Source organism: Dendronephthya gigantea, unplaced genomic scaffold (genome assembly GCF_004324835.1).
Source record: "Dendronephthya gigantea isolate DGI-Jeju-01 unplaced genomic scaffold, DenGig_1.0 000019F, whole genome shotgun sequence".
Lineage (NCBI taxonomy): Eukaryota > Metazoa > Cnidaria > Anthozoa > Malacalcyonacea > Nephtheidae > Dendronephthya > Dendronephthya gigantea.
This window is the reverse complement of record NW_021163029.1, coordinates 1,102,628-1,119,991: the sequence shown is the minus strand read 5'-3', so window position 1 is coordinate 1,119,991 and position 17,364 is coordinate 1,102,628. Positions and strand designations below refer to the sequence as shown.

Below are 17,364 nucleotides of genomic sequence, written 5' to 3'. Positions count from 1 at the left end.
CAACCGAAAGAAATAGACCTGATGTGATTGTAAAGCGTAGAGAATATGCAGAATGGTTCATGAACCATGCTATCCTGCGCAACTGTGTGTTTATCGATGAATGCGGATACAACGTTTGGACCGCCCGTAGTCATGGTAGAGCTAGAGTGGGTGAAAGAGCGTATCGCCATGCAGGTTTGTGGACAGCGTGGACGAAACATGACAGTGGCCTTAGCTGTATCCGCCAATGGTGGCTTGGTGTTTCACACGGCATTTCTTGGAGGAATGAACCGTGAACGCTTTGCTGATTTCCTTACACAAACACGCCTTAATCTTGATCCTGGTGAGGAAGTAATCTTTATATATGACGGCGCACCAGCACACAACAATCCACCTGTCCCTGCTCCTAATACCGAGTTATGGAAACTTCCTCCATACAGTCCATTCCTAAACATTGTGGAGCAAGCAATAAGCGCCCTTAAAGCAGCAATAAAAGCAGACATTTCCCGCCCCGAAATTCAGCGTTTGATGGGTGATAGGGCCGCGGCAAGAAATCAACGACTACCTTTGGGAGAGTTCCGCACCCATCTCCTCTTAGATGCCCTTAATAGAAACATCGGTACAATAACTGCAGCAAAGTGCGGGCAATGGTACCGTTACATGCAGACGTACATTCCACGCTGTTTAAACGGAGAGGTCATCGACGGTTGAACGATAAATTGGGTCTTTTACTGCTGGATATTTTGCCATATTTCGTAGTGTTAACTTGAAAAGATATTTGTGTTTAATGAATTCGATATGATTTCTATTGTTAGTACGATCACACAATTGGTAATTAACACCATTGTAATGATTATACATTCACTTTATTGACATCCCCTTGGTGTTTAAAAATTTTAATGAACAACGATTTGATTAGAATGAATTATTTTTTACTTTGATGTACAGGGTGTATCAAAAAAAACGCAACCACTTAATATTCATGAATATCCTCTTTGTCCTACAACACAAAAGACGTTTGGCCTCTGGAATGCGAGAAAGCTTGTAATCATATTCTAGCGGCACAATCGTCGGTAAACAAAGTCGGGTGCGTAAACCAACGAGCTGAATTGAAAGTATTTAACGAGTAAAATTTTATTTACAATTTATTTTACAAGGTCGACATTTAGCATTCAAGTTATCATGCACGACAATAAAAACTCGCTGTTCGGTTGTTAGCTGCACCATTATTAGTTTAGCTGATTTGACCATTAGCAGTTGAACTGTACGATTAGAAGCTATTTTAAAATCCCAGGGGCATAAAATCTATTGAGCTTACGAACAATATGAATTTTAGAATATTAAGTGGTTGCGTTTTTTTTGATACACCCTGTACAGGGTGACCACTGACCACGAGTCTTGTTCTTACGTGCCAGAAATGAAAATTCATGTAAGTGAATTGCTGGGAGTATCTTCAAACAACATGCCACTGGAAGAAAAGATGGAAAATTAGCGAAGGAATACTAACGAAAAACCAAAGCCGAACAAGAGAAATCTGAAAAATGACTTTTTTACTTTGATGGCACTTATCAACAAGCCCCCCTTGATAAAATTTTGGCAATACACCCCCTGGACGCACTATATATGATTAGGTTAGGATTAAAGCTTGGGACACAGTTGTATGGCACCTGGGAAGAAATATATATAAAACGCGATAAAACGAGTGTTTCTAAATAGGCAGTAGCCTATAAGTCTGAGTGTTTATTTATCGGCGGCGAAAAAGTGCTTATATGTTCCTCAACCGTCAAGGTGTACTGAACTCGTGCAGACGTGTGCTTTAGCGCTTAATCTCGGAGTATAAAATCCACTGCTCACGCCACAATTTAATTGCAGCGTTTTTACTTTCATGCTTTCAATTAAATCAATATTATAAAGTTATAATCAATCCAATTTTATTCTTGGTAAATGTATTTATTTTAATTGATCCATACTTCCGTCTCTCGTGACAATTAAATTATCTTGGCCTTTGAGTATAAACTGTTCCCTTTCACTCAGTAAAATCAGGGAAAACATTAGAGCCAGTTGTGTTGTAAATGTTGTAAAGCTGGTTCACGAATCACGAATGCGCTGTTACACATGACATGAACTGGGAAAGCAAATTGTGATAGGAAATGTGTTTTCGCACGAATACGGTGAGTACAATTTCCGAGAGCTCACCAAGTGTTATCGATAGGCTACTATTACATGTCAAGGACTTTCCCAGGAATTCTTGTTAACTTTCATTCTCGTGTGATAATTATACGCTGTATAGCTCAAATCAGTAGCAATGCTGATTAGTTTTGATAGATTTGGACGGTGGAAATAAATATACCCAAGTCAAAATCTATCAAAACTAATCAGCACTGCTACTAACCATTGGCATTGCCCAAAGGCAAACGAAGATGTTGTGACAAGCGATTCGCTTATTCCGGTTATAGTGAAAACGGGGCTCACATTCGAATAATTTCACTGGAAAGAACTTGCACTTCACACGAACATCCATTCTATTAAAATTTTGCTTTTTTTAATACGGAGGATTTTTCAGAAAAAGATTTCTCAGAATTAGTGTGCGATTCTTTAATTCTTGGTGCCATGATTCCTGAACTCGCACATGAATATAGACATAATATAATCTATATATAGCATGCCTCAAAAAAACGAAAACTATTGAAATCACACATTGTTAAAATTTGAATGCCGTGTTCACGAATTTTAGTCTCTGGGGATTTATAATATGCTAAATACGAAAAGTTTGAAATTGTGAACATGATTTAAAAACTTAAATGAGCCTTGTTATTGCTTCGAAAGAAAATGGTACACCTGACCGCGGAACAACGAGTGTCTATTGTGATAAATTATATACGTATATCAAAGGCAAAGTTCAACGGAAGTGCGAAACCCTTTTCGACAAAGGTCGACAATGGTCTAGATATATATAGTCTCTCAATTATTGTATATTTGTATTCTGGTATTCTGCTTTCTATTGAAATTTCGGAATACATTTTTTCATTTCGAAATACACAAATTCATCAAGTATGACGAGCAGTTATTGAAGTAGCGAGAAATATTTAATAAGGGTAAATGGAGCATTGCCAGAATAAAACTGTCAAAGAAAATTAGGAACTTTACTATGCATATGGTATATACGACATATATCAATTTCTCAATGACAATGTTTTTCTCAAATTTTGCCGAATTCAAGAATGAGCAATGTAATTTATAGTGGAGCAATTGGAAAGTATTTGAACAAATATATGCAAATTATTTATTGCAATTTGCATATTCTTCAAAACTCAAACAGGCCTCCAATTCAATAATGACACAATATCCTCATCGAACAAAAGTCTATGAAAAGACATATACAAAGATGTATATAGTACTAGTGGACTAAGTAGAGAACCCAATTGACACAAGTATCAGCGAACACCTTGCCTCAGATTATGATTTACGATAATTTTATATATATACTTAGAAAAGAGAGTGGACTTAAAACGAAGGGAAGTACTATGAATTCCAATTTCCATGAAATTCCAATTCCCATGAAACTCCAATTCCCAGTTTCCTCGATTCCTGTATTTCCCAATTCTTTAATCTCATTAACTTAAGCGTATAAAAGGACATATGAGACGCTCCGCCTGCTATTAGAGGCACACAGTGCTACCGCGCAGTTAACGTCATTTTTTCTTAGCTCTTTGGCTGTTCATACGAAGGTAAAAACATCGTTCGTTCAGTTTCACAGAAATTGCAGAAGTTGAAGCGCTAAATTCGTGGTCGCCACTGAAGTATCTCAAGAAAGGTACGTCAAAGGTATCTTAAATCTCAAAACTTTGGACTTTAAGCTTCTTTCAAATCATGCAGTTTTGTGTCTTTGAGGCTTCATATTTCCTCGAAGTATTTAATGATCGAACTGGTGAACTTGCAACTGAGTCATTCTTTTCTTGAACAGCAGTTACACGAGAGCTAGCTTTATAGGTTTCACTTCAAGCTCAAAATTTCCGTTTGAATTTCATTAGTTTTGTTCATTTGTTTCTAAAACCATGCGCATATTATTCGCATCTTAGCTCTTTGATTTACACGCTGAATTTGAACTGATCACTGTTCGGTGACCACTAAGCTGCATAGTATTAAAATTGGAAGTATACATCTTCAGGTATGGCAATATTTAATAATGTGAATTAATTAAATGAAACATTGCTTTGCACTTTATATAAATGTAAAACGATCGTAGCTAGATTCCAGTTATATCTCTGTTCTCAAACTTTGGGAATTGAAACTAGTTGTATTGAATATACATGAATGATACATACGTGATAATATGATGGAATTTATATTGATCTAAATTCGAAGTGAGGTCGTGGATTTTCTCGGTAAAGCACACATTTGGAAAACTCACTGCTGAAGTTATAACTTATAGTTGTTCGTTTTTGTACAGCAATTATAGAGGCAATTAGAACGGCCTTGCAATTGAAGATTGAAGTAATTTTCACCAAAGTTTTTCATCTTTGTTGTATAGTTTCCAAAGATCAATAATGTTAGGACGGTGGGGTCTTTCAGTCACGGACAGTTCATGAGGCTTTAATTTTGAGGATTCTTATATATATATATATATATTGCTTACATAAATCAAAAACGAGACTTAAGGCCCTGTTACACGGTGCAATTTTTCTTGCAACTTGCAATGCAATTCTGCTTTTAATCACTGGCGTAGCCAGCATCGATAATTGGGGGGGTCCATATTCATATATTCATGTAAACAGACTGTAAACACAATTGATTTGAAAAGAAATTAATCCTGCGTATCACGAATATATGAATATGGACCCCCGCAATTATCGTTCTGGCTACGCCGCTGCTTTTAATTGATATAAATTAGTGAAGTGTCTTCAAAATGTTAAGTGTAAGAAATGCTATGGAGTGTAATAAAGACAAAAGTTTGGTAGTTGGCAAATTTAGATCCCTCAAAAGAAGAATTGCATTACAAGTTGCAGGAAAAATTGCACCGTGTAACAGGGCCTTTACCTGCAAGTGTGAGTTGAAGTTTGATTGTAATTCTATGAGTTATCAGTAAGGAACTAGGAAGTCACGTGAGATATGCATGCGCATGCAGAACGAGCATTCAGTATTTGAAGCAGTTGTGATTGCACCCAATAAGGGTGGGTCTGTTATTTGTAATTTTTCTCACACAGTGCATGTGTTGGGTGGTTGACTTCGTAGTTCCTTACTGATTACACTGGCGTAGCCAGCATCGATAATTGGGGGGGTCCATATTCATATATTCATGTAAACAGACTGTAAACACAATTGATTTGAAAAGAAATTAATCCTGCGTATCACGAATATATGAATATGGACCCCCCCAATTATCGTTCTGGCTACGCCGCTGACTGATTACTCATAGAATCACAATCAAACTTCAACTTACACTTGCAGGTAAGCCTTAAATTCTATTTCGTCATCAGTTAAGTTACTAGGGAGTCGCATGAGACTTCAAAGCCGCGCAATCACAGCAAGTTTGGGAACAAGGATTTATTGTATTACTATACAGAGCCAATGTTTACATAGTAACAACTGGAAAAGAAACGATATCTGTCATTCTTACAATATATCAGTTTAAACATTAATTTGAGCATACTTTAACAACGTTTAAACCAAAGTTTGTGTCCGGGTCGATAATGGTTTTTTGTAAAACTTTTTAAAGGTATTTTCCATCTTGACCATCCAGCACTGGCCATGATAATGTTAGAAGACACATAGTTTTTTGTCCAGCGGATCAACCTTGAAACACAGTTTCAGTAATTTGAAACCAGGTTTCGTGGTATTTAGTAGTTTGTTAATATGCATGGAAAACACACTCATCGTCCCCAATTTTTATGTTGTCAATACTTAGTGATTGCAAAGTCTGGCATCGCTGCCCAGACAAGAGCGACCTTCAGTGATAGTTCTTTGGCAATGTTGGACTGTTTAAGGTTGTTTAAGACGATGTTCATGTCCCATATATCTCTTGGTATCTGGGCAGACTTGGTTTTTTCTGTGAATACTCTTTTAAGGAACCTCGAGACAAGGGGTGTGTACCAGAACTGAACTGACAGGACAAGTTTGTTATTGATGGCGGTGTTGATGGAGCAATACCCATCACCTGTGTCCAGAAGTTCTGCCAGGAAGTTAATGCCATCACTCATATCCGGATAAATGGGATTAATGCCCAATATATTCCACGCGTATAGCTTTTTTGTTCCTGTGCGCCAAGAGTTTTGGATGACTCCTGTCGGATAACCCCTGTTTTTTCAGCTGAAGACTGAAGTGGAATATCAATAGACAGAGCTTTGGATGCATGGGATGTATCTCGTTGGGTTGGTTGGGAAGTGATAATAGCTCCTTGCTTTTTAGCAGGACAATTGGTTTTTGGTGAGTCATGTTCATCGCTTTTGGCCGCCATATCTGTGTTGGCCAGTATGAGATCACTAGAATCCCAGAGGCTTGATCTTCTTTGATTTTTTGTAACGCTTGCATTATTACACTAATGGTGCATAGGAAAGCATAGAAAGCAAATTGAGTCCACGTCATGTGAACGCGGTATTGATTGCCATTGCTTTGAGGTATGGTCTGAATGCTACACAGGGTTTGATTCTGGAAGCAAGTAGGTCAATGTCAAGGGTGACACTGCGCATGTTACATGCCAAGGTAAGTATGTTTTTATTAAGGCACCATTCAGTACCCCAGTTGAAAGACCGAGGCTGGAAATCTGCTTATTAGTTTTTCTGCTCCAATTAACTGCTTTGCTGTGTGGTCTATTCTCGCCCAGATTTCAGGGTCTACTCGTAGCGCCACAAGTCTGTCACAGTTGTCTGGCCGGGGATTTGATCCCGTTTTTCTGTCACAAACCATTCTCAATTTTTGACAGCAATGAGTCATTGCAGTTGTCAGTGACGGTGCCTGGCTTGAGTTAAGCGTTTCGAGAGATTACTGCCGAGTTGGCCTTTGATGGCCCACAAAGTGCCCGAGTGTCTTCGTCACTGCTCTGGTTGTCTTTCACTTCTTCAAGCTCAGGTATCACTGTAGCCATCCGTGCATGATCTCTTTCGTTTCGCGGGAGGTGTTTTGTCTTTGTGTAGGCGTTTCTACGACTTTTCCAAGATCGTGCCCACCATTGTTTGGACTGGTTTAACTGTCGACGAAAACTATTTGATTTCGCCGATAAGTTATTAATCTCGTTGGGTCCATCGATGTCTACATCGGCAAGGAGTTCGTTATATTCGGGTGCTTTGGCAGTTGGTTTTTCTGAGTCGTAATTCTCCATCGTGTAAAACTTGCAGCTGAATACTTTGAACAACGCGTGCAAAAGTGAATACTTGATCTTCGCATGCATAGCTCATGTGACTTCCTAGTGACGTAACTGATGACGAAATAGAATTGCAAGTTGCTATTTGCTACAATTGAAAAGTTGGCGTTTATTGACAAATCAGGAATTTATATTTTATTTGTAAATATTAGTTACTAAAGTTAATGATGGCTGTTACAATACTACCAGAAACTATATATAATATTCATGCACTGAACGTTTAAAAAAAAAATACAAATGCGCGAAGTTGCTCTATCTATATGATATTGAGCACTCGCTGCGGAAAATATAAGTCCAGCCTATATTTAAAATGACTTTTTCGCAAATCTTGCAGGAATGAGGGAACCATATAAATATATAATACAGAATTCTGGTTCCTATTTGCAAAAATATTGTTGTCACGCTAAAGTAAGAATATTTACTGCAATCAGTGTAAAATTATGCATCAGGAAGTAACCATATATGAGCTGCACGGTCACACCGTCACAGACCTGTATATGGTATACCATTTGCTATAGAATTTTGCATTATTGATTTAATACATAGGGAAAATATCGCATTGGTCTTCCAGCAGGTATAAAGGCGGTTAGAACTTAGAACAAATATTTTCAACGGCTGGTTGGTATCCGGTGACATACTCTTTGTTCATAACTCATTTTTTCTGAATTTTCCAGCCCTTTTCTTAACTTGCTAATTTGCCTATCAAAAAGTAAAACTATTCAGCCTAGTTGGCAAATCAAGTAGCTAGTTTCCATCCAGTCGATGGCCTAATCTAGCTCCTCTTGCAAATCAGTGCTGACTACCGCAATGAACTTCTAAGGGAAATTTATCCTTGCCCATGATGGAAGCAGAGTTGTCTTCTCTTGTTAATCATGCATGATTCCAAAGTCAACAAAACAATAGGATTGAACCGAAGAAGATTTGTGTTGGAAAAGCCGTTCCTGTATTAGATTCTCCCAAAATAAAATGGTTCAAATTATAGTATTAGACCGTATGCCGGTTTTTATGGTTTATAAGGTATAATAGGTATTCGCTTTTACAATGGTCTTTCAAGGCTGATTTACTTGTCCTCTTTGCGTGTTTTATTTTACTCATAATTTAGTCCATTGATAAACAGAACTTTACGATAACAGGCGAGCCGTCTATAATTATATGATCAACGATTACTTTTAAAAGTATTTTAGAAAATCCAGCCAAGCAGATATCCTATCTCTATGCCATTCTTATAATTTGTGAAAATATGATTATTGTATTCGAGAGATCAAAGACACATAGAAAATTCAAAATTCAAATAATACGTATTAGTATATTGTCTTTTCTACGAATGGTAATATTTTCAGCCGGGTGAAGAAAATATGGATTAGCTAGGGCAACATGAAATATTTCAAATTTTGACAGGTCATGCAGGGGCCGCAGAAGATCCTTAAGCTAGTATTCATATATTCACGTTCAGGATCAGTAGTATTTTCTTCCAAAAACTTTACGGTCTATTAACACGAATATATAGAATATTGATCTTCTTCCGCGGCCCCTGCAGGGGCTTCAAGACTGCTTGCATGTCCCATATGTGATCTGTAAATTCTACAATAGCCGTTACTGCAAAGTTACCTCGCAAAGAATAAACCCTTGTGAAACGTATAATAACTATGCAGCATTAACTCTATGAATTTATTATTAATTTCTTGCTCTTCGATTGCAGAAAAATGGAAAAGACGATTTCTTCTGTTGGACGGCCATTTGGCTTGGGAATGCTTTACGATCGTCGCTCAGACCAATTGATTCTTGGTGAAACCTTATGGTCTCCCGACCATTTAAATGCTGCACTCGACACTATACAACGACCATTCACTAACTCCGATGTGTTCACAGAAAACACATTTGAAGATAAGACAAGTGCACTTGACATAGAAGCCAGTCTAAAGTTGAGTTTTCTGTCCGGGCTAGTTAATGTGGAAGGAGCTGCAAAGTATTTGAATGATACCAAGACATCAAAGCATCAATGTCGTGTCGTTCTGAAATATGAAACAACAACGGAGCTTAAACAGCTCACAATGGAACATTTAGGAAAAGGCAAAATCCAACATCGCGAGGTGCTTAAAACTGATATGGCAACTGATGTGGTGGTTGGTATACTGTACGGAGCAAAAGCATTCATGGTATTTGACAAAGAAGTCTCTAAAAACGAATCTGTAAAAAAGTTACATGGAAAAATGGATGTTTTGGTTAAATCTTTGGCAGGCATCTCTGTTGACGGACATGGGTCTCTTGATATGACCGAAGATCAAAAGAAGACCTCCGAAAACATGCGTTGCCAGATGTATGGAGATTTCCGCACCAACGAAAGTCCAACAAATTACGAAGATGCAGTGAAAATCTACAAACAGTTGCCTTCCCTGATCGGTGAGAACGGAGAAAAAGCAGTTCCAATTAAAGTGTATTTATGTCCATTGAGTGCAATCGACAGCAAATGTCAAAGGATGGTGAAAGAAATCAGTTTAAACATGGTTAACAAGATTGTTGAAATCCAAGAGCATCTCTTGTCTGTTATAGCGGAATGTAACGACCTAGCAAGGGAAGAAATATGTATCCGTTTTCCAAGATTAGGAAGACAACTTAAAGATTTTCTGAAAACGACTGAGTTGTACGAAGTCTTTTTACAAGAGAAATTACTGGCGGTTCTTCCCCAAATTCGAGGTGGAGGAGTTAAAGAAACTGCGTTGGCACAAATCATCCAAGAGAAGGAAATGTCACCTTTTTCATCCAAGGCTCTTGAACATTGGCTTGACTGTAAAAAACAAGAAATGAAGAGGTTACATGGAATAATTCACTCACTAAAAGAAACTCCAGTCGTCAATCCAGAAGCTGTAGAGAATAAGCTCTATGATCCGGAGATCCAGTTTATTGTTTGTTGTACGTTCAAAATTGCCTGTGAGGAAGACGAACAAATTTTGAAAATGGATGCCTATGTGAATGGTAGCGAAATTGTTACGAAAAATATCATTAAAGTTGATGAAAAGTCCACTTACAAAAAAGTGTGTAAAACATTGAGACATCTCGTGATTTTAAAGTCAGTCAATAAAGAAAACAGTTCCATGAAAATCCTCGCAACAGATGAGCCGCTTCCCCATGACTATGAAGGTAAAACCGGGGCTTTTCTTTACTTCTATGAAGACGGAGAAATTGAGAACGAGGATCTGATTTCACAACCCCCGCCCAACAACCTGAAAAAAGAAGAAGCAGGCAAAAATGAATTACGTATTTCCTGGAATGTTCAAGCCGGAAACGATGCGCATGGTACGCGTTACAAGGTTCAATACAAGGATGAAGCAGGCGGGGACACGTGGTCAAGTGTTGATGTTGAATCTAGCGGCAAAGTTCGACAAACGGTTATCCTTAAGGAACTTGAACCAGATACAAAATACTTCATCCGAATCTGCGCAGAACAAAAAATCAATGTCAGTGAATACAGTGAGGTATTTTCTGCACGTACAAAGCCAGCAACCTCTCCTGATAACTGTGATGGAGCTGGGGAAAGCAACAACAGACCTATCAGTGATCGAATCCCGGAACAAAAACAACCAACGTTCCGTCCGGACAAAATCCTTGGTCTGTGCAAGCTTGTCGAGCCATCTCAAGACGGGAAACCTGCTGTCTACACTCTTCCTCTGACTCGTGTATTTGAAGATCCTGATCTCAAATTACGTAAATGTGAGATTGACCTGGAACCCGGAAAGTCTCGAATAGCAAGTGTACCAAATAAAGTTATAATGATGGTTGGATCAACTGGTTCAGGAAAAACAACAACAGTAAATGCTATGATCAATTATATTCTAGGAGTCGAGTGGGAAGATTCCTTTCGTCTGAAAATGATTCATGAAGATTCTTCCTACCAAGGATCAGAGAGTATTGGAAAACAGACGTGCAGCCAGACGCAGTTTGTCACTTGCTACACATTGCCACATTTGAAAGGTTTTAAGGTAAGGTTTCGCTTTATATACTTAAGTTTACGAGGCAAGTCGAATGCTTCGTTTACAGGGCTTTCATTTAGTTTTCTTTAAAATGAAAGATGCCAGCATCGAGCGAAAAAGTTACAAGAGATACATTGATATTATAGGTTTCACTACAATATAAAAAATCAACACGCAACCTCAACAGAAGGTTTTCATATTTTTTGAACTGCTACACTCAAGTATTTGATGGTCATCAGAGAGTCTCATATAATGCAAGACATAAAATTATCCCATGCATTAAAGCGTATTTTCCCAGTATACAAGAAGACTGTAATTGAGCAACGGGTTTATTGAAGAACATAATAAAGAGAATAATTTTAAGATATATTATATTTTTGGTACTTAAAAGGATCTAAATCCTGCCTCTGCCTGCATGTTAAGGCTGGAACACATGCATGCCACAAAAATGTACGCACTGGACTAATTAATATTTTGCCGTGACTTTTCGTTTTCTATAGGTACCGTACACCCTTACTATTGTGGACACCCCTGGGTTTGGAGACATTAGAGGAATAAAACACGATAAAATGATAACGGAACAGGTTCGCAAGTTCTTCGAAACCAGTGGCGACGGGGGGATTGGTCATATTGACGCCATTTGTTTTCTTGTCCTAGCCGGTGTTCCAAGGCTTACACATACCCAACGTTATGTATTTGACAGCATTCTGTCCATGTTTGGCAAAGATATCCAAAAGAACATATCAGTTTTATTCACCTTTGCTGATGGCGATACGCCTCAGGCCTTACCATCCCTGCAAAATGCCGGAATTCTTGGTAAAGAAGATTTGTATTTCCCGCTGAATAACAGCGCACTCTTCGCTGACAACTCCGGAAGTAATGCTAATAAGGTATTTGCCTCGATGTTCTGGTCAATGGGAATGAACAGTTTTGAGACGTTTTTCATATGTTTGAATAAAATGGAAAGCAGAAGTCTTGTTCTAACGAAGGAGGTGTTGCAGGAAAGAGCGCAATTGGAAGTTCGAGTAAATGGCTTGCAGGATATGATAAACCGCGGACTAAACACCCTTAGCCGCCTTCAGCAGAAAGAGAGAATATTCAAACAACATGCCAATGATATTAATGACAACAAGAATTTTACGTACACAGTGACGGAGGTAAGAAGAGTGAAAGTTCCTCTGCCATCTGGTACATACGCAACCAAATGTCCTTCTTGCAATTATATCTGCCACTACCCTTGTAGTACTCCAAGGGGCGAAATTAAAGATGGTTGTGCAGCCATGAAAAATGGAAATTGCCAGGCATGTCCTAATCGCTGTCACTGGTCGGTTCATGTAAATGACACATTTCGGATGGTGGATGAATACGTTGAAATCGAACGAGAGTATGATGGTAAGAAGGCGAATTTGGAAGAAGCAGAGAAAGGGTATAAAAAAGTCGAGGCAGAAATCAACCGTCTTAAAGCGGAATTTTCCGAAACAGAGACGATTGTTCTTTCGTTTGTTGCGGAGATGCAACGTGGTTTACAAAGGCTATCAGAAATTGCCCTGAAAAAAGATCCCCTCCAAGAAGTCGAATATCTTGACTTTATCATTCAATCAGAAGAATCACAAGGCAAACCAGGTTTCATGGATCGTGTGCAGTCCCTAAGAGTTACTCGGGAAAAAGCTGAAAAAATTAATGGCATGGCGAAACCTGGCTATGATCCATGGAAGCAATACCGAGAAAACGAAGATACACAAAAGTTCCTTCGAAAAGAAAATGAAAGCCAAAAACCAGGAATCTTAAAACGAGTTTACAAAGCTATGGTGGAGTGAGTTAAAACAAACGATAGCTATATACATTTATATAACAAGCTACTGCTCTTAGTGCTCTACTTATTTATAAGTAAAGCAGTATTTGTAGAGTAGGCAGAAAAAAAAAATTGATGAATCCGTTCAACTTTTGCAGTATTATTTCAACTTATCTCAACTTATGTAGTATTATTTGTTATAATCAATATATTAGCCAACGTGAATGATATTATAATCAATATATTAGCCATTGTAAAATTAATGATATTTACTTCAGTATACGATTCCATATAAATAATCGGTAGAGATGTTTCAAAGAACAGACATTAACAAAACAGTGGATAAGCCCAAGTTCATACATTTAAAAACATCCTAACTAAAGTTTTCATGGTATATTTTTGTAATTTTGCATGACGAACAGCAATAAATGATTTATCTTGTGTGCTGTATTCCACGTATATAATTTCACTGATGAAGTCAACGGACAGAGAGCTTTGAGGGAATCGAAATATACGTATGGCGTACCTATATACAGACGAATAATTATTCTTCGCATAAATAAGGTAGAATTACACTATTTTAAAATAACCAATTTACTGATAGAGACACTTACATGCACCTGCTATATATATTCAACCCGCGCTTACCCGCACCCATATTCACCGAGTGTGACACAAATTATGTGTCTACTAGTCAATGAGAGAGCATTTTCTCGCTAAAAGGGAAGATTGAGAGAAAAACATTGAAAATCTTCCAGTCGAATGGGAATACCGTCATGCAATCAGGGGTGCGCATAAAGAATATAAAAGTAAAATATAGTTAATAAAAACGGTAAAAACCTTTGATTGATATTCATATCTATTATAGACATATCAAGTATATATCGGATTTAACTGGACTGAACTAGATGCTTTCTTGGTTTTTTTTCATGCTTCTCAGTTCAGAAAAGTAGCTACTTATATAGAAAACAAGGAAGAGCCATGCAAGCAAGAGAGAGTGGCACCAAAGTATAGGCAGTGTCAATTAAATCTTCAGGGCCCACGAATCAAACAGTGAGGGGCTATATATTATAATACTAAATGTTAATCAGTTACTGTCTGACTTTTATTCCAGTATTTAATATAAAGTGCGGGTGGAGCAATCCATTTCTCACATTCATTTGTTGTTAAACTGGCAGACAAAATAAATAGCTGTTATTTAGCGGCTCATCAGTTGTCCATGGCATAGCATTTGTTCAAAAAATCAGCGTCTGTAATCACATATACACCGCGGATGAGCGAACTTGAGGGGCTTTAGAATCGCTCACTTTTATTTCGGTTTTACTTAATTTCTTTAAGTTTTCGTATCATTTTTCTGGCCTGGAATAAATTGCTGAGAAAAAGCCTTTCCTGTAGTCCTGCTTCTAAAAAAAATATTTCCGTCGTTTCTACCGTAAATTGAAATGGATGCATTTATGGTTCCGTGGTAGGCTAAACTGATGACTCATATTCCGCATATCATATGAATATCTTAATCAAAGGATTCACGGCGGAATACACTTTGTCCTGTAATTAATATAATCTTTGTTTGGCAATAAAAATAGTCAACAATGCACACAAAAACATCTGTCAAACGATAGTAATTTTGATTGCCGTTGTATGAAGAAGATAAACAATTAGATGAAAAAAGTATTATCTTCCGTCTACGCGTGTGTGTAATTACCAACAAACAATGATTATTTAGATTGTACGTGTATAACTGATTGTCTGTGGACAATGCTTTGAAATATTGTCTCTTTATTAAACATCAGTAACACAACTATGTTGACCTTGACCGTATTGGCACGTGCCCTAGCTAGCTATATTTGCCACGATGAACCTCATGCAATTAAATTTGGAAAATTGCACAATTTTAGCGCCCAAAACGCTAAAAATAATTTTATTTCTGTTATTTCATTACACATGTCAATAGTTATTTTTTGTTTCAGTCACTGCAACTTTTTAAAATCTAATTCTAATAGACCTAGCTTTGTACTGTACAACACCTAGCTTTGTACTGCTTCGTACAATATTCAGTTGTCGTGATCTCATTTTTTAAACCTCGTTTAATTATGAGTGGATATCGAGAGACATACGGACGAATAATAAGACTCTTTTTATTCCAAGCTATTTCAAGTAATAGCTGGGTATCTACAGCCAAGAACATAGCGGGATCCTAAACATTGAGCAACTAAAGTTATTATTACGAATTCTAATAATCATTACTTGAGTACTATCGCAAATGCTGCATTCTTATTGGCTAAGCTACTTATTGTCGTGATTCTTAACGAATTATTCAGTCGCCTAATTGGACCGTTATCTAGTAGTTTATGTTCAGACAGGTTTTCATTTGTAAAAAAAACTGTTAAAAGAGAATCATATTGGGAGCCGCACATGGGCAGGATACTTTATTGCCACACATGCAGACAGTGCGGCAACTGATGATCTTTTAATTAATCCATATTGTACGGGACTGCTAAAATTGGTACTCGTACCTATTTTTTTTTCCAGACTACCAATACAAAGGCCGAGAACGGATGAAATTTGCATGGGTACCCATTTAAGCCGGGTCGTGCCAATAAATTGGGAGTGGTGTTAGCGGGGCTGTATAAAATTTACATGTACAAGTGCGACTGCGCCTGCTTCCCTCCTCTGTTCACAGCCCCGTTATATTCAGCAATTATTTAGTATTTCCAGTAGCTAAGGTGGAATATCAAAAACCTCGGAATAACATTAATGGGGCCGTTTACAAAACGTAACGGTCTGAGGAGTAGGAGGGTTTCACAGGGTATGAAGGGGTGTCACTGGTGACGTCACACGATACGACAATCGGTTGACGAGCAAGTTGTGAAAAAATTCCATTCATAAATAATGTGCATAAAAATCCTCATCAAATCTTTATACTTCGCGCGAACAAATTGGCCTTGTGGAAAGTGCACAGTTTGAATTAAGAGGAGAAGGGATTCTATAAACTTGAATGGTTAGTTCTTTGCATTCAGTTTTCGTACGTAAAAAGACTACCAAGTGAAAACGCTCGAAAACTGGGTGCATGTTTAATTATATGATCCTCAAAAGATTTAATTTAATTTGATGCATGATATACGTTGCCTAAGAAGCTGACCATACGCTGACTATTTTAATATTATTGACTCAAATAGGAAATTAAAATTACACAAAAAATCAAATCGTATAGATACACACATATATATATATATATATATATATATATATATATATATATATATATATATATATAGAGAGAGAGAGAGAGATTAATGAATTGGTTAATACGAAGTTGCTGCATGTCAAAAACTGGTCAAAAATGAAAAGAGTCACGTTTTCTGTACCACTTAATAATTATTTGTTGCTGGTAGGGAGAGAAAGAAAGAGAGGAAACTATTACTCTACTTAAGTATCCCACTCAAATGATTACTAGTAATATAATTCTATTCATGGGAGCGTGCGTACGTGCACGGTATGGAAGAAGCTTTAAATAATGTTAAAAAGATATGCTAATAAGATACAGCTAGACATGCATATTATCAATAAGTTTATGAATTTTGTACATTCCTATAATTATATAAAAATATGAAAATGGCTAAACCAGTTTCTATTTCGGCATCGAGTATTATGTATATTGAGAATTTGGTACAGAAATGTTCCAGTAAGGCACTGAAGTATAATTGATTGGTTTTAACGATAAGCAGCCATTGGCATTGCAATTTTAATGGGATTCTCTATAGACGCGTTCACTGCATTTAGGGAGCAATCGGGCCGAAAAGTTGAATTTTGATCGCGAAAGCATTCAATTTTGCTATTGGCTGTTAGTCGGGCTGTGTGTATATACATATTATATATATCAATTATGCCAAGTTTTCTACAGTGCAGATAAGCCTTTATTGGTCGTAGTCAAAAATTTTGCCACAAATATTTCGCTTCAATAAAACTTGACTCTTCAATACAGGCAAAAGTTTTGTGTGATATTTTTGGAGATTTGATTATATATAGTTTGTTAAATTATATGCACTTTAATTGACAGGAAGAATAAATAAAAAAGCGGACTGTAGTGAAGGGCCACTCAGCAGTCCAACGTGTCCGCGTTTTTCTTATGGAAAAATATGCAATATAAGATGGACAGAAGGCGGAGCAGCGACCAGTAGCCAGGAAATGTCATTGACCTCAGCATCATTGACTGACTAGAGAGATGACGGATAGCATGCGTAATTAGGCATGCGCGAGGACACGTCGAT

General features: G+C 37.4%; 1 protein-coding gene across 1 annotated transcript; it reads left to right on the top strand.

The window, feature by feature from the left end:
* The first annotated feature begins 3,653 nt into the window (after positions 1 to 3,653).
* On the top strand, positions 3,654 to 13,121 carry LOC114521042. The gene is made up of 3 exons (XM_028541430.1): positions 3,654 to 3,793; positions 9,036 to 11,313; positions 11,805 to 13,121. The coding sequence occupies exons 2-3, from the start codon at positions 9,040 to 9,042 to the stop codon at positions 13,119 to 13,121; spliced, it is 3,591 nt and encodes a 1,196-aa protein (XP_028397231.1). The 5' UTR covers positions 3,654 to 3,793; positions 9,036 to 9,039.
* Positions 13,122 to 17,364: the final 4,243 nt, after the last annotated feature.